General features: G+C 46.1%; 1 protein-coding gene across 1 annotated transcript; it reads right to left on the bottom strand.

Annotated features, from left to right (window-relative positions):
- Positions 1 to 925: 925 nt before the first annotated feature.
- Positions 926 to 7,946, bottom strand: LOC147102139 (claudin-3-like). Its single transcript, XM_085964383.1, has one exon. The coding sequence runs from the start codon at positions 7,600 to 7,602 to the stop codon at positions 6,952 to 6,954; it is 651 nt and encodes a 216-aa protein (XP_085820509.1). The 5' UTR covers positions 7,603 to 7,946; the 3' UTR covers positions 926 to 6,951.
- Between the last annotated feature and the right edge of the window lie 15,837 nt (positions 7,947 to 23,783).

The following is a 23,783-nucleotide window of genomic DNA, read 5'->3' as shown; positions in this document are numbered from 1 at the left end:
TTGCATCAGGGTGGCCTCTTGCTATCCCACCGTCCTGGAATTCAAACAAAACTGTTCTTTAAAACCTAGTTTTCAGGGGAGAAGCATGGGGAGGGGGGTTGGGGAAAGGATTACATAAAATGTTTTGAAATCTTCTGCTATGAATGAGTTGTAAGCTGGCATTACAAGTGACCCTTAAAGTTACACAATCTGGTGGCATTAATGTCAAACCCTAGGGCAGGGATCCTATGTCAATCAGGTGATTGGGCACTCCTGACTATCAATAAAGTGCCTGCATGGTTTTTCCAATGCACCCCACCCCTGAAGTCTCCAACCCTTGCTGGGGTGCAGTTCCAGCAGCCCTCCAGAAACTTACCCAAGTGTGTGAGTCTGCATAGGCTATTCAACTGCAGACTGCATCACTGGCAAGCCCAACCCTGCTGGTTGAAATCCTGAAAATGTACGTTATCAGGAATGGCCAGATGTGCCATTTTTCTCTCTGTAATTTCACAGAAGAGATGAACCCATTTAACATAAAATGTTAATGTCTTCAATCAATCAAATTGTGGGTGCTCTGTTAAATAGCAGACGGAAGAATTTCATACAAATATGCTCGTTACTAATTATCACGGGCTGATCAACTGGCCTTCCTGGTCTGTATTGTTCAGCATGACACTGGGTAGTGCATTGAGCATCGAGCGGTCAGATCATCAAGCATTGGCACCTTGAAGCAATGCACTGTCTCCTTATTACTTCCTGCAACTAATTTACAGCTTTTATTTTGGTTTCAGGGTAATTTAACAGGATTAACTTCTTAACAAAGAAATGTAGACAGGTGGTACGTGAAGGTGCTGGTGCGTAGAGAGACAAATTAATTTTGAAACCTTCCCATATCTGTTGTGTTTAATATATGACTCACTGAAAAGCAAACTAAAGGAAGAAATGCTATTATCGTAGATAGAACCAGCTCAGGTACAGAGAACCTCCTTGGGGCTGTGCTCCTTGCTTTTATTATTCATAGCATTAACACATTAAAAACAGCTGCACATGGTGGAAGTCAAACACAACACAGGAGAATTTAAGAAACAGTTCCTAATATCAGTTACTGTGACACTGAGTGAAACCCAGCAAAGAAAAACAAAAGAACATGCATTTATAAAGCTTCTTTCACAATGTCTCAAAACACTTTACAACCAATGAAGTACTTTTGAAATGTAGTCACTATTGTAATGTAGGAAACGGGGCCTCAGTTTAACATTTCATCCGAAGGACGGCACCACCGACAGTGCAGCACTCCCTCAGTACTGTACTAGAGTATCAACCTAGATTACGTGCTCAAGTCTATGGAGTGGGACTTGAATCCACAACCTTCTGACTCAGATGATTGTGACTAGTGAGGTACTGCAGGGATTGGTGCTAGGACCCCAGCTATTCACAATATATATATTAATGATCTAGACGAGGGAACTAGATGTAATATCTGCAAGTTTGCAGATGACACAAAGCTGGGTGGGCGTGCGTGCTGTGAGGAGGATGCAGAGAAACTCCAGTATGATTTGGACAGGTTGGGTGATTATACTGCATCTGCCAAATGTGGATAAATGCAAGGTTATCCACTTCGGTGGCAAAAACAGGCAGATTATCATCTGAATGGCAATAGATTGGGAAAAGGGGAAGTGCAACGAGACCTGGGTGTCCTTGTGCACCAGTCGCTGAAGGTAAACATGCAGGTGCAGCAGACGGTTAAGAAGGCAAATGGTATGTTGGCCTTCATAGCGAGAGGATTAGAGTACAGTAGCAAGGATGTCTTGCTGCAGTTGTACAGGGCCTTGGTGAGACCACACCTGGAGTATTGTGTGCAGTTTTGGTCACCTTATCTGAGGAAGGATGTTCTTGTCATGGAGAGAGTGCAGCGAAGATTCACCAGACTGATACCTGGGATGGCAGGAATGACTTATGAGGAGAAATTGGGTCGATTAGGCTTATATTTGCTAGAGTTTAGAAGAATGAGAGGGGATCTCATTGAAACTTATAACATTCTAACAGGACTAGACAGACGAGATGCAGGAAGGATGTTCCCGATGGCAGGGGAGTCCAGAACCAGGGGTCACAGTCTAAGGATAAGGGGTAAGCCATTTAGGACTGAGATGAGGAGGAATTTCTTCACCCAGAGAGTGGTGAACCTGTGGAATTCTCTCCCACAGAAGGCAGTTGAGGCCAATTCATTAAATATATTCAAGAAGGAGTTAGATATATTTCTTAAGGCTAAAGGGATCAAGGGATATGGGGAGAAAGCAGGGACAGGGTACTGAATTTGGATGATCAGCCATGATCGCATTAAATGGCAGAGCAGGCTCGAGGGGCTGAATGGCCTACTCCTGCTCCTATCTTCTATGTTTCTATGACTGTGTTACCACTGAGTGAAGGCTGACACAGCAGGACTAACCAGGGTTGAACATTAGGTAATAATGGGAACAGTTACATTATTCCTTTATTTGTCACTTTCATTTTTGCCAAGAGGGATGGTGCTGGGTTCAGGCAGCGCTCAGTACCTGTGGGAAGTGAGTGGAATGGTGAGATCTGTCCATTTGGTGATCAGTATTGAGGTCCATTCACCTGGAGGCACTACCTCTTTGGCAGTGGCTTTTAGGGGGTGAACATTTGTGTTTATCAAGATGAAGGATGTTGGTCCTGGGGAAGGAAGCACTTTTCACTTTGGCCATCCAAAGTCAGGATTAAGCATGGTTAAAGGATCACCATATCTCATGAATCATAAATCCCACAAAGGACCCTGCAGAAAGCTCACCCATGAATCCCAAACTCTATGAGGATCACATTTGAAGGGCTACCATACTCCATTGCTACCAGACCTCATGAGGATCCTTCCTGAAGTCACCATGCTCCATGGATGTCAGACCTTAGAAGGATCTGCTATGAAGGATCACTGTACTTTGAGCATATTAGACACCATGAGGATTCCCATTTGATACCCAGATCATATTGTGCCGCATATCAGGAATTATTTCAGATCATAAATTAGCTTTAGTAGGTCTTATTTTCAAAGTAGCACTCAAAAATAAGATGGAAATTGCAGAACATAAGATGTAAAATCTTGGTGTTCAGTTTTTTTTTTAAAACACATGAGTATGTTAAAAATGGCTCGACAGCGATTTACTTACTGAATATGGACCTGGTTTTTGACCCAAATTATTGAGGAGCACACAAGGCTGATGGTGGATTTGAAAAAAATGGACTTCTATTAAGGGAAAATTGGATAAATATTTGAAGCAGATGAAGGTAGAATTGTGGGAGAACACAAACAATGGCCTCCTTCTGTGTTATAAACTTCTATGAATTTGGTTTAGAGTAACAAACCAAGGATGATTCGGGAGTATTTTGGAAACAGTGACCATACTGTAGCTGAGTTTGGTGTCAGACTCTCCATGGATAAGGAGAACAAAGACTCTTAGGCCTAGATTTTCTGTTCCTACAAGAATCCCACCAGTGTTGCAGTGTCATGCCATTTATAATATACTCATGAATTGCACCTGCCTGTCTCCCTGTACCCTGACCTTGGGGGATTTTCTGTGGTCAGGCTCATTGTTGGCGAGATCCTGGCAATATCCAGTGCCGCAGGGTGGGGGGTTGGGGAATCCCTGTAGCTCTTGCTATAGTGTAGCATGGCTGGCAATGCTGGCTGAAGAAAAATCATCCAGGATAGAAGAGTTGACTTGATTGACACCTCTGCCACTGGACTCAATATCTACCCCCTCCACCATTAGTGCACTGTACCTGCAGTATGTGCTAGTTACAGGATGCAACGCAACAACTCACCAAGTTTCCTTTGACAGCACCTTCCACCCACAACCTCCAACACGGAGAAGAGCAAAAACAGCAATGGAATACAAACACCTTCACCTCCAAATTCCCGTCACACACCATCCTAATTTGGTCATACCTCACTATTACTTTGTTGTCTGTTAAAATTGTGGAATTCCTTACCGAATACAATTATGGGAGCACTATCAGAATAAGGATTAGTGGTTCACAGAGGCCGCCCCGCCCCCTAATCACCTTCTTAAAGCAATTAAGGATGGGCAATAAATGTGGCCTTGCCAGCTTCACCTTCAACCCAAGAACAAATTGAAAACATTTCTCACATTGCCTATGCAGCGGGTGCCTATGCAGCAGGTGACTGCACGAAGAAAAGTGACCCTTTCATTTTGAAACTCCTCCACTGCCTTAGCAATGCTGGACACCAGGAACACGACCCCATTCCTGACACCAAGTATTATATAATATAGGTCGGTCAGTTGAACAACAATGGCAGAGAGGAACACAGCAGACAAAAGAAAAGGAACAGGGGAAGAGACAGAAGAACAGGATTGAGACAGCAATGGAAGGGGGGGTGATGAGAGAAAAAAGATAGGAAAAATGGGCAGAGAGGGAAGGTAAAGACAGTGAAGGAAAGAGAAGAGACGCAGTGAGGGGAAAAGACAGGGAGGAAAAACAGACAGGGACCGAAAGAGGAGAGGAGACAGTGGAAAAATGAGAGGCAGAAAGGGGAAGATAGGATAGGCAAACAAAGAGGAAGAGGGGAAGGTGAAGAGAGGGGGTAGAAAGGAGAGACTAAGGGGAAGCAAGGAAAGATTGGGAGGGATGAACGGATACAAAGGGGGAAGAGACACACCAGAAGAGAGTAGAAAATAGAGAGGAGTAGGCAGAAAGGATAGATGGAGGGGAGAGACAGATTACACAGAAAGGGGAAGAGAGAAAAAGGAGGAAGAGAAGGAGCAGAGGAGAGACTAAGGGGTCTAGACAGAGGAAATGAGAGGAGATGGGCAGAGACATGAGACAGAAAGGAGAAGGGCTGGGCAGGGTGGGGCAGGTCAAGCAGAGAGAACAGAGTAAGGAAATGAGAAGGGAAAGAGATAAAGTAAGAGTAGACAGGAGACAGGGGAAGAGCATTGAGAGAAAAGGTGAGGTTAGACAGAGAGAGAGAGAGAGAGAGAGAGAGAGAGAGAGAGAGAGAGAGAGAGAGAGAGAAGATAGAAGAGGTACTGGTGCAGAAAAGGGACAAAGATAAATAGATAGGGGAAGAGACAGAGGGCAAGAGTGGAAAACGGCAAGATGCATTTAAGGGGAAGCTAGATAAGTGCATGAGGGAGAAAGGAATAGGATATATGTTGATAAGTAAGATTGGTAGAGGCTCACATGGAGCATAAACGTCAGCATAGACCTATTGGGCTGAATGGCCAGTCTCTGCTGTAAAATTCTATGTAGTATGTAAAACAGAGATGAGAGACAGAGGGAAAAGAGGGGGATTGAGAAGGAAAGACAGATAGGGGAAGAGAGGAAAGGGATGAAGAGAAGACAGTGGAGAGATTGGGGGGGGGGGGGAATAGATAAGAGAACAGAGGGGACAAGATGGAAAACTGAGACAGAGGAGGAGAGTAGGGGAATAGAGGAAAGAAAGCAAGGAATAAAGAGGGAACAGAGAGGGTAAGAGGAGGGAGAAGGTATAGACAAAGGGACGATGGGATAGAGGAAACGATGAGGGAAAGAGGCACAGAAAGGGGAAGTGCAGAAGGATAAAGAGGACGGTGGAAAAGAGACAGGATAGAGAATGATAGATAAAGGGGAGAGGAGAGTCAAGAGGGGAAAAAGGGAGGGGAAGAGAAGAAAGAACACAGAGTGGGAAAGAGCATGGGTAGAAAACAAGACAGAAGTGAGAGAAAAACAAGAGAGGCAGAAGGAGAAAAAAGGGGTTGACAGACGTGAAACAGAGAAAGGGGAAAGAGTGGAGGGACAAAGGAGAAAACAAAGAGGGGAGGAGGAGAGAAAGAAGGTAAGAAAGACAAAAGGTAAAGACAGGAGTTCATTAAGGGGGAGAGAGGGGAAACGGGAGTGAAAGAGACAAAAGGGAGCGGACAGTCTCTCACCTCAGGACTCTGAAGTAAACATAAATAGGCTGACTCCCAGTTTCTCAAACTGGGCTCATCTCCCTGGAATGTAGATAATGAGACAGGGAAAAGTGCTGAATGGGTGGGGTGCTGGCTGGCTGGTTAGAGGTTACTGTTACCTGAAGACTCTTAGCTATTTCTTAAGGTGCATCCCACTAAAACTTTAAAACATGTTTGCTCATTTAGAAGCTTTAATCTCAGGGCAGAGTGTTAATTGGATTCTCTGGAGCCAGAACCCATCCTGAAGCAAGACAAACATCTCATCTCTTGGTGTGTCTGCACAGATCCATAAAACTGAACTCTTTGTTCCCACCCCATCTAAGCCCAGCTGAGAAAGTTTCAAAGGATCTCATTATTTAAAAGAATTCTGAGGCCCACGTGCATTTCTGTGAAGTTTATTCATTAACATGCATTTTACAAGCGTGATTGATTATATTTGTACTGAAATGATAGCTGGTTCCCCCCGGCCCCTCAGTCTTTTCTCCTGTTATTCATTGATCAGAAACAACTGCACATTTGGAAATACACAGCAGGTTGGAATGGCAACTTTTCACAGGCTCTTGCTCTTTTCCCCATGTTGACCTATTTGTTGTGTATTTTCAGCAATGCTACTTTTTAAAATGGTGCCGCCCCTTGTCAATCACAGAGCCAAAAACCCGGTTATCGACATTATCCCGGATTCACGAGACCGGGGCGGCGCCACATCAGAGAGAAACCAACAGGGAATCAAGACACAAATACAAGAGTCACAATTAAACACAACTCTGCTAACTCGTGAAATGCACCAAACCGATATATATACACAGACACATACACGTCATTTTATCTCTTGAATTTAACAAGTAATTTAAGTTGAAAGCAATATCTCAAATGGTTTTTAAAATGGTTTTTAAAAAAAGACAATAAAATCTGAGATAGGATTCACCCCAGAGTGATGACTCAAGGGTTCAGAGATGCTGCTGAGACCCTGGAGGGCGAGCTGGGCACTGGCCGCTGACTGATGGCCCCTTCACACATAGTCCTTCTTGTCGTACCCACTGGGACCCATGGACCTGGCGGCAGAGTAGGCCACTCTGGAAGGCGCGTACTTCTCATCCTTTGGAGGGCAGGAGCAGCAGAGCATAGCCCCTCCGAGGAGCAGCAGACCTGATGTCCCCCAACCGATGTACAAGGAGGCTCCAAGTTCTCTCCTCTGGGCGTCCGTCACCAGCGGGTTGTAGAAATCTCTGATGATGGTGTTCGCTGACCAAGAGACTGGGATCAGGGTCATCAACCCAGAAAGGATGAAGATAATTCCAGCTACGATCATAATCTTGGCCTTTGTTGCCTCGTCTTCCACACAGTTGGTGCATTTGGCTCCCATGATGGAGATGAGGATGCCCAGGACTCCCACCACAATGGCAATGACGGTCAAAGCTCTGGAAGCCTGGAGATCTTGGGAGAGCGCCAACAGAGAGTCGTACACCTTACATTGCATCTGCCCGGTGCTCTGAACAATACAGTTCATCCAAAGACCTTCCCAAATAATCTGCGCCACTACAATATTGTTTCCAATGAAAGCGGTCACTCTCCACATGGGCAGGGCACAGGTTATGACGGCTCCCAGCCAGCCGATCACACCCAGGGCGAGCCCCAGGATTTCAAGCCCAGCATTAGCCATTTGCCTTCGAATCCGTTGCACTATCAGACTTCCAAGAAGCTCCGGTGCTCAATAGCTGCGCTCCTCTCGTCTCTGGTGCACTTGTTGCAGGATGAGCAGCTTTCCAATTGGAGTAGGGTTCGGCAGTGTGACTGAGAACACCAATGAGCTGCACTAAAGGGGCCGGCGCCCGAGGCGGAGTCAGCAATAGTTCTCAGGTGCAGGAGGTAGTGCGTTTAACGGATCATTGAGCCGCTTTCAAACTCCTCTCTGGATAGGAAACCCATTCCCTCCCAGTCTGTAACTCCGAGCACCTGTCGCCTACTCTTAGTGGCTTTGGACCTCGCAATCCAAGTCTAAAACGACAAATTGCTACTCGTCACCACCCCCAGTGTGAGATTCTTGATGCAGGTATAAATATAATCCGCAGATTGCCTGCTGTGTCCCTGGCGGATTCTTGCCTCGCTGTTACTGGGAGCAGTGCCCATTCCCTCAGGGGCCTACTAAACGCAGCAATTCCTGAATTCATTGACTGCTGCTCTTTCTCGCAATAACAGTTTCTTGAAAAGGTTATTTTTCAACATTTTGGAGACAAATCGAGCATGCGAGTGAAGTGGGAATATTTACAGGGAATTTCTAATTATAGGAGTCATAGTGAATCCTCGCTCCACCTCAAATGTATTGGTGAACTAATTGGATTTTCAGTAGACTGAGCTAATAAATTATCAGCTCACCGATGCTAATTTATGTTTGGTAGTACACGTTAATATAAAAAGGGGCAGTGTATTCCTGAACACAAACTGGAAAATCTTTCTTTGTTCAAGGAGTGAGAAGAGCTGTATGCTGTATTTCTCACTGACATTGTAAACACATGCACTGGTGATTTGGTTTGTTGCGAATTATGTCATTGACTTTGTGCTTGTAAACAAACAACAAAAGGTTTTGTAATGAAAATGCTTCCCTTTTAAACCGTGTGTACACGCAATGCCAGCAAGCTGTGCAGCCATGGAAGGCATCACAGCTGAGCCTGGAGAGCACAAGATCATTGGGAATGTGGAAGGCCATTCAGCCCATCTTAGCTAGTGATCCAGAAAGACCCTCCAGCCCCCGGTTTGCAGCATCCAATTGTTTCAATTCCAAAGTTTTCACCTCCAGGAATGCATTCCATGTATTGATTACCCTGTGAAGAACATCCCAATAACACCACTAAATTTGCCTTTTACTAGATTTGGCCTGATGCGCTATCAACAACACCAAAGCCTACGAGATAGACTTATATGAAGTAGGCTTTTATTGACTAAGAACTGGAGCATGCCTCTGCTGGTGAATCCATCCTAAGAGCTCGCGGGGGAAGGGTGGTGAGTCACCTTTATACCCGGGCTTAGGGGTGGAGCCAGGGGTGGAGACACGCCCGGACTTGTACAGGGTTAACAGTGGTTTACCACATTCACCCCTCGTTTAAAAAAGAGTCCAGCGGGGTGAAGTGTTTCAAAAGTTCGTATATGAAAGTCTCTCCGGGGGTCTTGTCTCCCGTAATGATCTTCGTGGTGCCGGTTGCGGCGGTTCTTTGCCCGCGGCCGCTTCTCGCGTGGGACGGAGCACTGGCGTGTCGTCCTCTCGGGGTAGGGATGGCACCGGCATGTCGTCAGTTCGTGGTAGACACCCCGGTGGTGCATCGTGGGTAGTGGTGGTGGGTGGAGGTAGTGGATGGTGATCGATGGTGTTTCGGGTGGCACCTGAGGGTGCGAGGTCTCGAATTGAGACTGTGTCCTCCCGCCCGTCAGGATACGCCACGTAGGCGTACTGTGGGTTGGCGTGGAGGAGGTGAACCTTTTTGACCAGGGGGTCCGTCTTATGGCTCCTCACGTGTTTCCTGAGCAGGACAGGTCCCGGAGACATCAGCCATGGCGGTAGTGATGTCCCCGAGGTGGATTTCCTGGGGAAGACGAACATCTTCTCGTGAGGGGGGGGCATTTGTGGCAGTACAGAGCAGTGATCGTATGGAGTGGAGCGCATCGGGGAGGACATCTTGCCAGCGGGAGATTAGGAGGCCCTTGGATTTTAGGGAGAGCATGGCGGTCTTCCACACCGTTGCGTTCTCCCTCTCTACCTGTCCGTTACCCCGGGGGTTGTAGCTGGTAGTCCTGCTCGTGGCTATGCCCTTCTCGAGCAGGTACTGGCGCAGCTCGTCGCTCATGAACGACGAGCCCCTGTCGCTGTGGATGTAATTGGGGAAGCCAAATATGGCAAACAGGTCGTTGAGGCACCTGATGACTGTGGCGCTGGTCATGTCCGGGCAGGGGATGGCGAAGGGGAAACAGGAGTACTCGTCAATAATATTGAGGAAGTACGTGTTGCGGTCAGAGGAGGGAAGGGGCCCCTTGAAATCGACACCGAGACGTTCGAAGGGGCGGGTGGCTTTAATCAGGTGTGCCCTGTCTGGCCTATAAAAATGCGGTTTGCATTCGGCGCAGACCTGGCAGTTCTTGGTCATGGTCCTGACCTCCTCGATGGAGTAAGGCAGGTTGCGAGCTTTAATAAAGTGGAAGAACCTGGTGACCCCCGGGTGGCAGAGATCATTGTGGAGGGTCCGTAGCCTATCGACTTGTGCGTTGGCACATGTCCCACGGGATAGGGCGTCTGGGGGCTCATTAAGTTTCCCGGGCCGGTATAAGATATCGTAGTTGTAGGTGGATAACTCGATCCTCCACCGCAATATCTTATCATTTTTGAGTTTCCCCCTTTGTCTGTTGTTAAACATAAATGCTACTGACCGTTGGTCAGTGAGCAGGGTGAAACGTTTACCGGCCAGGTAATGCCTCCAGTGCCGTACAGCCTCCACTATCGCCTGGGCCTCCTTCTCGACTGAGGAGTGTCGAATTTCGGGGCCCTGGAGGATCCGTGAAAAGGCGGCCACGGGTCTCCCCGCCTGGTTAAGGGTTGCGGCTAGGGCGAAGTCGGATGCATCGCTCTCCACTTGGAAAGGGATGGACTCATCCACTGCATGCATTGTGGCCTTCGCAATGTCCTCTTTTATGAGGGTGAAGGCCGCACGGGCCTCTGCCGTCAGGGGGAAGGAGGTTGACTTGATGAGGGGCCGGGCTTTGTCCGCATAGTTGGGCACCCACTGGGCGTAGTAAGAGAAGAACCCTAGGCATCTCTTCAGGGCTTTTAGGCAGTGGGGAGGGGGTAGTTCCAGGAGGGGGCGCATTCGGTCGGGGTCGGGGCCGATGACTCCGTTTTCCACCACGCAGCCAAGAATAGCGAGGCGCGCAACATACATTTTTCTCTGTTGTATGTCAGATTCAGCCGTTGGGCCGTACGGAGGAATTTTTCTAGGTTGGCTTCGTGGTCCTGCCGGTCATGGTCGCAGATGGTGACGTTGTCTAGGTAGGGGAAGGTGGCCTGCAGCGCGTTCTGGTCAACCATCCTATCCATCTCCCTTTGGAAGACCGAGACCCCGTTGGTGACGCCGAAGGGGACTCGGAGGAAGTGGTAGAGGCGACCGTCAGCCTCGAAGGCTGTGTACTGGCAGTCCTCAGGCCTGATGGGGAGCTGGTGGTATGCCGACTTCAGATCAATCGTCGAGAATACCCGATATTGTGCTATCTGGTTGACCATGTCAGATATGCGGGGGAGTGGGTATGCGTCTAATTGCGTGTATCGATTGATCGTCTGGCTGTAATCAATAACCAGGCGCTGTTTTTCGCCGGTCTTTACTACCACCACTTGGGCTCGCCATGGGCTGGTGCTGCCCTCGATAATCCCTTCCCTCAGGAGTCTTTCTACTTCTGATTTAATAAAGCTCCTATCCCCGGCACTGTACCGCCTGCTTTTAGTAGCAATTGGCTTGCAGTCTTTGGCGAGGTTAGCGAACAACGGGGGGGGGGGGGGGGGTGGTGGTGTTTGACCTTCAGGGTGGACAGGCTGCATACTTTGCGCGGCGCCGTGTTTAAATTCTGCCGGCTGCAGCCTGTAAGTGGGGGCAAGGGCCCGCCGTATGCCATCGTGACGCTCTCCAGATGGCACTGGAAGTCTAATCCTAGCAGTACGGGAGTGCAGAGCTGTGGCAGGACGAGGAATTTAAACTCACTGTACTCCACGCCATTTACTGTCAGAGTCGCTACACAGTAGCCGCCGACGTCCGCTGTATGGGACTTTGAGGCCATAAAGAACTGGTGGCGTGTGTGCATAACCGATAGGGAGTAGCATCACACCGTGTCGGGGTGGATGAAGCTCTCCGTGCTTCTGCAGTCGAAAAGGCAATTTGTGGCATGGCCATTTCCCTTTACGTTCATCATGGACCTGGCTAGTTGATGGGGCCTAGATTGGTCCAGGGTGATGGAGGCCTAGATTGGTCCAGGGTGATGGAGGCCATCGTCGAGGTCGGTGGGTCGCTGTAGTATTCGCCTGCGCCGGGGGCCTGGTCCCGGAATGGTGTCCAAGATGGCGGCTCCCCCTCGGCTGGTGGTGCTGTACGGTTCACACGCGGCGCTGCTGGAATTGGGGGTCGATTTCGCCCTGCACACTCTCGCGTAGTGGCCTTTCTTGCCGCATTTGGAGCAGGTCGCGTCCTTTGCTGGGCATTGCTGTCTGGGGTGCTTGGCCTGGCCGCAGAAGTAGCATTTCTGGCCTCTGGTCATTGCAGCTGTAGTTGGGCTGCTGGCGGCTTGTGGCCTTACCGGGTCCCAAGATGGCTGCTCCCGTGGCATCCACGTGGCCATCCGGTCAGGGGGGTAGGCATCCATGTTCTGGAGGGCCACGTCTAGCGAGTTAGCGAGGGCCACCGTCTTCTGCAGGTCAAGCCCCCTCTGTTCCAGCAGCCTCTGCCGAGTATAGTTGGACCTGATGCCGGCTACGTAGGCGTCTCGGATCAGGTCTTCCATGCATTCCTTGGCCGTCACCGCTTTGCAATTACAGTCCCGGCCGAGGACTCTCAGCGCCAGTAAATATTCAGCGCCCGATTCCCCGGGGCGCTGTTTTCGGGTAGCCAGGAGGTGTCTGGCATAGAGCTCGTTAACAGGCCTCACGTATTGTTCCTTTAGCGTCGCGATGGCGGCTGCGTAAGTAGTGGCGTCTCGGATGATCGAGTAGACTCGGTGGCTCACCCGTGAGTTCAAGACAAGCCGTTTCGCGTCATCTGTAGTGATGGTAGTGCTGGAGGCCTCCAGGAAGGCTTCGAAACAGCTCAGCCAGTGTTCAAAGTTATTGGCTGCATCTGCTGCTTGAGGATCCAGGTCTAAACGTTCCGGCTTCAAGATTTGCTCCATGTCGAAAATTAGTCAATAAAATTGATGCGCTATCAACAACACCAAAGACTACGAGATGGACTTATATGAAGTAGGCTTTTATTGACTAAGAACTGGAGCATGCCTCTGCTAGTGAATCCATCCTAAGAGCTCCCGGGGGAAGGGTGGTGAGTCACCTTTATACCCGGGCTTAGGGGTGGAGCCAGGGGTGGAGACATGCCCGGACTTGTACAGAGTTAACAGTGGTTTACCACACAGACATGTACAGGGTCAACAGTGGTTTACCACATGGCCCCTTGAATTTTAACTCAATTTAATTTGAAGTCATTTTCTGGATTTACCTTCTCCATACCATTTACTATCACATACCTCAATAAGTTTACCTCTCGGTCCCCTCCATTGAAGGCTGAAAAGCCCAAGTTTCTCCGATGTTCCTCATAGTTCGGACACCAAGAATCGGTCTTGTGGCTTTCCTCTACTGTCTCCTGTGCGGGAATCTCTCCTTTTTGCCTCAGTAACCAGAACTGGTCACATTATTCCAGGTGTGGTTTGATCAGAGCACTATACAGTTCGAGCATGATTTCCTCTTGTATTCTATTAATTTTCTCTCTATATATTCGCATTCTCGGTCTTGTTTGCTGCTCTACAGGGGCTGGACATCTTAAGTGTTGAGTTTACTAAGACTCCGAAGTCTCTTTTTGAATTTAGTCCTCAGCTAATTCAACATGATTGATGGAGGACACGTTTTCCTTCCTATGTGCAGTACTTTACACTTCTTCGCATTCATCTTCCATTGTTCTGCCCACTCATTTTTTCTAACTCAACTTGTAATTTCTAAACTTCCTTCTCTGAATTCAATGCCTCTCCTAGTTTGATGATATATGCAAATTTGCATTGAGTTTCTGAATCATAGAGTCAGAGTCTTAACAGCACTGAAGGAGGCCATTCGGCCCATCGAGTTCGTTCCAGCTCTCGACAGAGCAAGTCAGTCAGTCCCATTCCCCCGCTCTATTCCCGTGGCCCTGCAAGTTTATTTCCCTCAAGTGCCTATCCAGTCTCCCCTTGAAAATAGTGTGTCTCCACTTCCACCACTTCTGTTGGCAGCAAGTTCCAGGTCCTCGCCACTCACTGGGTAAAAAAGTTTTTCCTCACATTCCCCCGGTATCTCTTGTCCAAAACCTTAAATTTGTGTCCCCTAGTCCTTGTACCATCAATTAGTGGGAACAGCCTTTCCCTGTCTAGCCTATCCAAACCAATCATAATCTTGTACACCTCTATCAAATCACCCCTCAACCTCCTTTGCTCTAATGAAAACAAATCCAGCTTCTCCAACCTGTCCTTGTAGCTAAGATCCCCCACCCCCAGAACCATTCTGGTAAATCTCCTCTGCACCCTCAAGTGCCTTCACATCCTTCCTAAAGTTTGGTGACCAGAACTGGATGCAATAAAGGTTCAGCATAACTTCTCTACTTTTGTACTCCATACCTCTATTTATGAAGCCCAAGATCCCATATGCTTTGCTAACCACTCTCTCAATATGTCCCGCCACCTTCAGGGATCTATGCACATTAACTCCCAGGTCCCTCTGTCCCTGCACACCCTTTAAAACTGTGCCATTAAGTGTATTTTGCCTCTCCCTGTTCCTTCTGCCAAAATGCATCACCTCACATTTCTCTGTATTAAATTCCATCTGCCACTTGTCTGCCCATTCCGCTGGGCTTTCTATGTCCTGTTGCAGTCGGTTGGCATCATCCTCACTGTTTGCATATACATACACACATATATATATATATATATATATATATATATATATACACACACATAAAAATATAAGTGACCCCAGCACTGACCCTTGGGGACCACCACTGTCTACCATCCTCCAGTCTGAAAAACAGCCATTTACCACAACTCGCTGTTTTCTGTCCTTAAGCCAATTCCTTATCCAAGCTGCCACTGACCCACCTATTCCATGAGCCTCAATTTTGTTAACCAGCCTTCTATGTGGAACTTTGAATCAAAGTCACTGATGTAAATTAGAAACAGTGATGGTCCTAATAACAATCCCTTGGGTATCACACTCAGCACTTCCCTCCTCTTTAATCTAACTCCTCTAACAAGTATGTGTTATTTTCTATGTTTCAGCATATTTCATATCCATTCCCAAGATTTACCCTAAAACCCCAGTATATTGAATTTAACTGGTAGTCTTCCATGTGAAACTTTGTCATATACCTTTTGGAAGTCCAAGTACATCATGTCAGAGATTTCCATACCCCACTTGGGATGTGATTTCCTCAAAAGATCAGGAAGAATGCTTAGGCAGAATCTTCCCCTTCTGAATCCACTATTGACTAAGTTATTATTGAACAGATAATCCTCAAGTTTACTCCTGATAATTAATTCCATTATTTTACACTATTGAAGTATGACTGATGAATCTGTAGTTGCCTGTGTCTGCGTTGTTGCCCTTTTTGAAAGTGACATCATGTTAGCCTGCTTCCAATCTGCTGATACCTTGCTAGTGCCCAGTGAATACCTTATAATAACTCCCGCCACCTCAATTCAAAGGGAGGATTACTTGCTTGCATTTGTGCAGCACCTTTCACCACCTCAGGATGTCCCCAAGTGCTTTACAGCCAATGGAGTACTTTTGAATCAGTCACTGTTGTAATGTAGAAAATGTGGCAGTCATTTTGTGCACAGCAAGGTCCCGCAAACAGCAATGTGATAATGACCAGATAATCTGTTTTTTTAGTGAAGCTGATTGAGGGATAAATATTGGTCAGTACACTGGGGAGAATGCCCCTGCTGTTCTTCAAATAGTGCCATGGGATCTTTTACATCCACCTGCGAGGGCAGATGGGGCCTCAGTTTACCCTGGGATCTTTGTTTCGAGCCCTTTTAGCCTGTATAAGGTTTCCATTTTATTTAGATCAAAGTCATTAATTCTGCTTATATTATTTTTATTTAGGGAGGTTATGTTGCTTATGTTTTCCCTTATGAATATCTGGAGGAAGTAATCATTAGGAATATTTACTGTCCAACATAAGAACATAAACAGGAGTCGGCCAATTCGCCTCTCGCGCCTGCTCTGCCATTCAGTAAGGTCATGGCTGATCCAATCTTGGCATCAACACCACTTTCCCGCTCTCTCCCCATATCCCTTGACTCCCTTGTAGTTCAAATGTCTGTCAATCTTCGCCTTGAATATATTCAATGATTCCGCCTCCACAGCTCTCTGGGGTAGAGAATTCCAAATATTAATGACCCTCAAGAAATTCCTCCTCATCTCAGTCTTAAATGGGTGATCCCTTATTCTGAAACTATGCCCCCTAGTTCTAGATTCCCCCATGAGGGGAAACATCCTCTCAGCATCCACCCTGTCAATCCCCCTCAGAATCTTATATGTTTCAATAAGATCACCTCTCATTCTTCTAAACTCCAATGAGTATAGGCCCAACCTGCTCAACTTTTCATCATACGTCAACCCCTTCATCCCAGGAATCAATGTAGTGAACCTTCTCTGCACTGCCTCCAATGCAAGTATATCTTTCCTTAAATATGGAGACCAAAACTGTACGCAGTACTCCAGGTGTGGTCTCACCAGCGCCCTGTAAAGTTGCATCAAAACTTCCCTACTTTTATACTCCATCCCCCTTGCAATAAAGGCCAACATTCCATTAGCCTTCCTAATTACTTGCTGTACCTGCACGCTAACTTTGTGTTTCATGTACTGGGACCCCCAGATCCCTTTGTACCGCAGCATTTTGTCGTCTCACTCCATTTAAATAATAATTTGCTTTTTCATTCTTCCTTCCAAAGTGGATAACCTCACATTTTCCCACATTATACTCCATCTGCCAAATTTTTGCCCACTCACTTAACCTTGTTGCAAGCCGATTCGTATCCTTTATGGTTCTCACCTTTCCTCTGACTGCTCACTTACTGTAGAAGTACTGAAAGAATTTACCATTTTGTGTCTGCAACAGTGTTTTTTCCCCCCGGTGTTACTTTGTCCCTCTGACCATCCCTTTAATATATTTCTACATATTCTTATATTTGGCCCAGTAAACAATATTTTCACCCAACATCCACAGATATACACTTTCCAGCAAGTGTTAGTGATTAGGGGCAGGAATCCTTGCTGATTTTTCCCCTCCCTGGTTCAGGGATACCAAGGCCAGTTGCAACATCCACTCCACTGCCTTGACTGTGGTCAATAGTTATCACTCTCTTTTACTATTCCTAAAAAAATTAACAATTAGTTAGCTAAAAGCAGAGACCACCTGTTCCAAGATCTCTGCCATTCTATTAACAGTATCTAGGAGACCTAGAACAGTGCTACAAGATCAATTATTTCATAGGAGTGCCTCAGGATGGTTTATTCAGTAGGAGAGTGCCCTAACATGGCTTATCCAATGGAGTGCTTCAGCATTGCTTGTTCCATAGGACAGTGCCCTAGCATAGCTTGCTCAGTCGCAGCATGCTCTAGTATAGCTTATTAGGAGCGTGCCCAATATGGCATGTTCCATAGTTTCATCTCTTTACTTCGTCCCTGTTAATTTACATACCTGAGCTTGTACAACTTTGACAGCCTCTGGAGAAACAGAAAGCTGTGTTCTGCCATTCTCTGACACCATGAAGAGCCAAGTCCTGCCCCACTGTACCACCCGAGATGGATATAGTGCCACTAAAAGATAAAATGTTAGCCACAGTGGGAAATAATTGTGCTGGTTGCTGACTGTAGCCCCATTGCAAATGTGCTCATAAAAGGTTTCCACTAGTCAATACTTATCAAATTGTTAGCACAATGGATTACAAAAGGAATGTGCAAGAGGAAAGCTTCTTGAATATGTTTGTATTATCCCACGTATAGTGACCAGAGACACACTTTTCCCAGTCCACCTGCATTAGATTCAACTCCAGAGCCTTGCGGTGAAAGCGTGATGTACTGACTGCTGAACCGACCAATACTCATTTCCTTTTAACATTATTCCAATGCTTTGACTTTTCTCCATATACCCAACACCCACAACATAGATGCTCCCTGCATGGCTGAACAAGAAACATTTGTGGTTTGAGGGCTTAATAATACTACCTTCTTGGACAGGTCCCTGAAGTTGAAGGTCAGACAATTATGATTCCTGTAGTCAGGGTGGTTTCCATTAGACACTAAACACTGTTTACTCAACAGCTACTAAAGCAACACTAAAAACAGGTTTGCATGAGCTGGTAGAAACAAACTTTCATATTCATTATTTTCCTTTAAGGAACAAAGGTCAAACTCAATACTCCCAATTTGTCTGGGTATTGTTTTTCACTGTGTCGCTGTATTCATGGGGTGTTAATTCTAAATGTTTCTAGTGACTTTCTAAAAATAAATCACCTTTTCTATTCTGGATGGCCAGGATAAACGTCTGTTCCCCTAATTTCTCCAGGATTCCTGATGATCGTCCGTTGAAGCTACAGTGCAAGATTGAAAAAACCCCTGTGGAAATTCTTTCCTCCAGTGTCAGTATCAAGTGCTTCCAGTTCAGGTGTATCATGAGCTAGATGTAGAGCAAGACTCCCTGTACTTTGCTCCAACAATGTTTCTCAACCTCAGTCTCAAATATCCTCCACTGCCCCAGAGTGATGTTTTAATTTCTCACAACAGTTGTCCTTTTAGTATGATTGCCCATTTACTTCCAATTTGTATTGTGGATACTTTTGTGCCATGGATCTGTAACGATTCCAAACTGGGTAGTGGCTATCAAAATTGTGTCCAATTAAAACATCTACAGATGATGTTTTTTTCTCATCAATCTTGCCTGAATTCAGGACCAAGACTCAGATGAAAGGACAGTGTCCAACAGATAGCGGTACCCAGTTCCTCGATGATTAATGTTCTAATATTCCCGGATACTTTTTCCTCTTTGTCTGACACTCAACATGGCTATGCCTCCATGATTAAACATTTAGCATTTCAACAAGATGATTACATGAAAGGGATTCCAGACATGCCCAGAAGTGCTAGGAGTTCAACAACAAGTACTTATATAGCACCTTAAACATAGTAAAACATCCCAAGACTCTTCAGAGGAGCATTATAAAACATAATTTGACACCGAGCCACATAAGGCAATATTAGGGCAGAAGCTTGGTCAAAGAGGTAGGTTTTAAGGAGAGTCTTAAAAGGAGGAAAGTGAGGTAGAGAGGCGGAGAAGTTTAGGCAGGGAATTCCAGAGCTCAGAGCTTTGGCAGCTGAAGGCACAGACACCAATGGTGGAGCGAATGAACTCATGGGTGCTCAAGAGGGCAGAATTAAAGGAACGCAGATGTCCTGGAGTGTTGTGGGGCTGTAGGAGATTACAGGGATAGAGAGGGGTGAGGCCATGGAGTGATTTGAAAACAAGGATGACTTTTTTTTTTTTTTAAATCGAGGCATTGCTTAACTGGGAGCCAATGTAGGTCAGTAAGCACAGGGGTGCTGGGTGAACGGGACTTGGTGAGAGTTAGGACACAGGCGGCAGCATTTTAGATGACTTCAATTTTACAGTGGGTAGAATGTGGGAGGCCAGCCAGGAGTGCATTGGAATAGTCAAGCCTAGAGGTAACAAAGGCATGGATGTGTGTTTCAGCAGCAGATGAGCTGAGGCAGGGGTAGAGTCCGGCGATGTTATGGAGGTGGAAATAGGCAGTCTTTGTGATGGCTCGGATATGTGGTTGGAAGCTCATCTCGGGGTCAAATATGACACCAAGGTTGTGAACAATCTGATTTAGCCTCAGATCAAACATAGATTGAGTGACCACTTTGCAGAACACCTCCATTCAGTCCGCCAACATGACCTCGAGCTTCAGATAGCCTGTCATTTCAATTCGCCTGTCATCAGCTGTTACTGATGATTCTGCTATTCCCATTTACACCTCGGCTAGACCCATCTTTTGTTTCTTTACTTGTCCCATTTCCTTTCGCCCGACACCATCATCCCATTTGTCATTTAATCTCTCCTGCCTTCCACCCCATCAGACCTTCCCTTTTGTTCTTTCCTCCCCTCGCCTCTGTACTTCCTTAAAACCTGTTAAATCTCTAACTTTTTCCAGTTCTGACAAAAAGTCATCGACCTGAAACGTTAACTGTTTCTCTCTCCATAGACGCTGCCTGACCTGTTGAGTATTGCCAGCATTTTCTGTTTTTACTACAGATGGACAAACCTGTAGCACAATGGTTGAGAAATCGTTCCTTGTATATTTGTATGCAAAGCCTGCCAAGAACGCATTAGAACCTAAAAAAACAGAAAAGGGGACAACTTTCAGCAGGAAGTAAAAACATTTTAACTATTTGCTTTTTATATTTCCCCTTAAACATTGCAGTACTTCCCACCAATAGGAAGGCAGAAATTTCGCAGCTGTCGATTTCCTATCCAATCGCTTCACCAGCTCTTTCGTTGCTACATCGTGGTAACAAGCACCGCCTGCTTTGTTCATTTTAAACGAACTCTCATGCACCCATTTTTAACCAATTGTCCTGATAAAACAATTTTGCCAGGAAACTAACAGCAGGATTTTGCCTCCCATAACCGCCCTTTTATTCAGTCGCTGGCCAAAATAACTGGACCTACAGATAATATCGCCACTGGCAGTTGTGGGTAATACCGAGCGAGGTAACGGGAGCAATTGTAAACGAGGAGGGAGATGATAACGGCACTGGTGTGCTCGACTCATGAATCGTGCAGTGAAGTTAAGACTCGAGTGCAGCGTAATTGAATAGCCTATTGAACTTTAATCAAATATCACAAAGGAACACGGGGCAATGAAGGAATTCCCACGTTTCTCACTAACACGGGGAATTTAGTGAGGCGAATCCTCTCCAGCTCACTTTAACTGCTGGTTGCTTCAGGTATCTGTAAAAACCTGTAGAGAGAAATGTTGGCAAGGACGTAGTCAGCAAGGGAGGCGTGGAAATAGCGGGGCGATGCAAATCATAATATACGTGCCAAATTGGGAAAGAGCGCCCGTGCGTGGCCTGCAGCCATGGAATGTAGCCAGGCTGTAGATCTGTTCCCCTGCTGCGCTTCCCATAAAAAAAAACACCATTCTGCGCTTGGGGAGAAGCAACTGCAAAATTAAAGAAAATGACCGCGACAATTTGGCAATGCTCTTGATTGTAACATTGTGACAAAACCGGCGCCCCTCCCCCATAATATATATATATATATATATCTCCTGAGGCTTCAATAAGAATGATGTGGAGATGCCGGTGTTGGACTGGGGTGGACAAATGTGAGAAGTCACACAACACCAGGTTATAGTCCAACAGCTTTATTTGAGATCACAAGCTCCGAAAGCGTGTGATCTCAAATAAAGCTGTTGGACTATAACCTGGTGTTGTGTGACTTCTCACATTCAGTAAGAATTGGGGAGCAACCCCCAATGCTATCATTACGAAGCCCTGAAATGCCAAGAGAGGACCATAAAGAAGAATACCCTCAGTCAACTAGTCCTGGGACTCAGTGAAGTAACTACTAACACTACTAACAATAACCAGCCCCAGGACAATGACAGCGTAACACAAAGAATTCGACCCAACACAATCGTCGCTAAGCAAAAGGAAAAATATCTGTCATATTGGGCAGAAACAACAAAAACCCAAAGCAAACTCAATTGCTACTTGGCCCTAAACAGACAATACAACATGGCTGATTACCTGACCATGGTAAAGGATAACAAACTGAGAAAAACCTTGACAATGTACAGACTTAGTGAACATAGCCTGGCGATCGAAAAAGGTAGACACAGGCAGACCCGGCTACCAAGAGAGGACAGGATATGCTCTCACTGCAGTCAGGGAGTGGTGGAGACAGAGATGCACTTCCTCACAGCTTGTAGAAAATATCAGGGCATAAGGGAGAATTTCTACCCAAAATTCACAAAAATATGCCCGGAATTCAGAAATTTGAATGACGACCAAAAACTCCCATACCTACTAGGGGAAGAGAGAAATTGTGTAACACTAGCGGCACACTATGTTACAGCTTGCCATAAACAGAGGGACAATCACTAAATATAAGAAAAGAGTATATATAAATTATATGAAAGTATATTTATACACTCAGGGATATATCTGTTTATACACTGTATGGATAGATCTGTATTTTTGTGTACAAACATGAATGTTTTTCGATGCTTTGGCAACATAAGATGTAACTTGTCATGCCAATAAAGCGATTTGAATTGAATTGAATTGAATTGAGTGATGACCCACAGATTCAATCCCTGGTCTGTACTGAGTTTGCTGATCTTAGTCAGGGCAGAAACTGGCAGCAGAGCTCCAGAATTAGGGACCATAGGAGCAGAAGAAGATAGAAACAGTACAAGAGTTGGCCTGATCTGTACCTCAACTCCATTGACACACCTTTGCTCCAGATCTCTTCATATCCTTACCGAACAAAATATATACATTGCAGTGTTGAAGATTTCAATTCACCCAGCATCCACACCCTTTTGGGAGAGTACCAGATTTCCACTACCCCTTTGTTCGAAACAGTGCAAAATGGCCTAGCTCTAACTTAATTTGTATTTGAGGAAAAAAGGTAAGTAGTTGAAAGCTTAAAAGAGCAAATCCAAAAATCACAAAATTGGGGGAGCATTTCTAAGGGGAGGTGGGCAGCCAGGGCACAGAAAATTACAAACTTAAGATGTAGTAAAAGTGCATTCGTTTCATACAGTGCTAATGGTATATATGTTTCTCTTCTTCTTCTTAGGCAGTCCCTCGGAACCGAGGATGACTTGCTTCCACATTAAAAATGAGTTTGCAGGTGACTGATGAGTCCGATGCGGGACCTACAGTCTCTGTCACAGGTGGGCAGACGGTGGTTGAAGGGGCGGGTGGGCGCGGTGGTTGAAGGGGCGGGTGGGCGCGGTGGTTGAAGGGGTGGGCGCGGTGCTTGCGCTGCCTGCGCTTGCTATATACGTTTAATGGGATTGTGTGCCACATTTGCTCTTGTGCGGGCAGATATAGTTTAAAATTTTATCTGAAGAACACCTCCCACAATGCAACATTCCTTCAGTACTGCACTGGAGTATCATCCTGTAGTATGTGTTCAGGTCCTGGAGTGGGGCTTGACGCTTTATTCTTCTGATTTAGAAGCAAGTGATGAGAGTAAATAAAGATAAACTGTTTCTAGTGGTAAAGGGTCGGTAACCAGAGGACACAGATTTAAGGTAATTGGCAAAAGAACCAGAGGCGACATGAGGAAACATTCTTTACACAGCGAGTTGTTGTGATCCGGAAGGCAGTGCCTGAAAGGGTGATGTGAGCAGAATAGTAAGATTCAAAAGAGAATTGGATAAATACTTGAAAGGAAAAATTTCACAGGGGCATAGAGAAAGAGCAGGGGAGTGTGATTAATTGGATCGCTCTACCAAAGTACCAGCACAGGCACGATGGGCTGAATGGCCTCCTTTTGTGTTGTATTATTCTGTGATTCAAGACTGCCACCAACTGAGCCAAGCTGACACTTGGATAACAGAGCAACAATCCTCTGATGCTCTCCTCAGACAGGCTGCTCCTCTTTTTGTGTATATGATTTTCTTGAATGCTGAAGTGTCACTCTGCATCAGCAGAATTTTTAGTCTTGCAGACTGGAGCCAAGAGATGTGACACCCAGGCCATGTCCAAAAGAGGTTCGGCCATATTCTGGTTAACATTATGATTTGGTGCCATCGTTGTTAAGTGCACTTCAAATACCTTGAATGGGATATTCTACTACCCCTGGATGGCATTGCAATCCTCCTCTGCAAAAGAAAAGCAGCCTTGAGACGATCTTAACTCCTTACTGCCTTGAGGTGCTTGTATTCTCAGTCTCTGTTCCCCAACATGTTTTATTGCTGCTATACTGAAGGCCTCAGATTTCTCAAGCAGTTTCTCCTTCAGTTGTTAAGTTTCAGTTCCAGTGATGGATGCAAATTAAC

Source organism: Somniosus microcephalus, chromosome 22 (genome assembly GCF_052327205.1).
Source record: "Somniosus microcephalus isolate GS21.2 chromosome 22, FLI_Smic_1.0, whole genome shotgun sequence".
NCBI lineage: Eukaryota > Metazoa > Chordata > Chondrichthyes > Squaliformes > Somniosidae > Somniosus > Somniosus microcephalus.
This window is presented reverse-complemented; position numbering and strand designations above follow the sequence as displayed.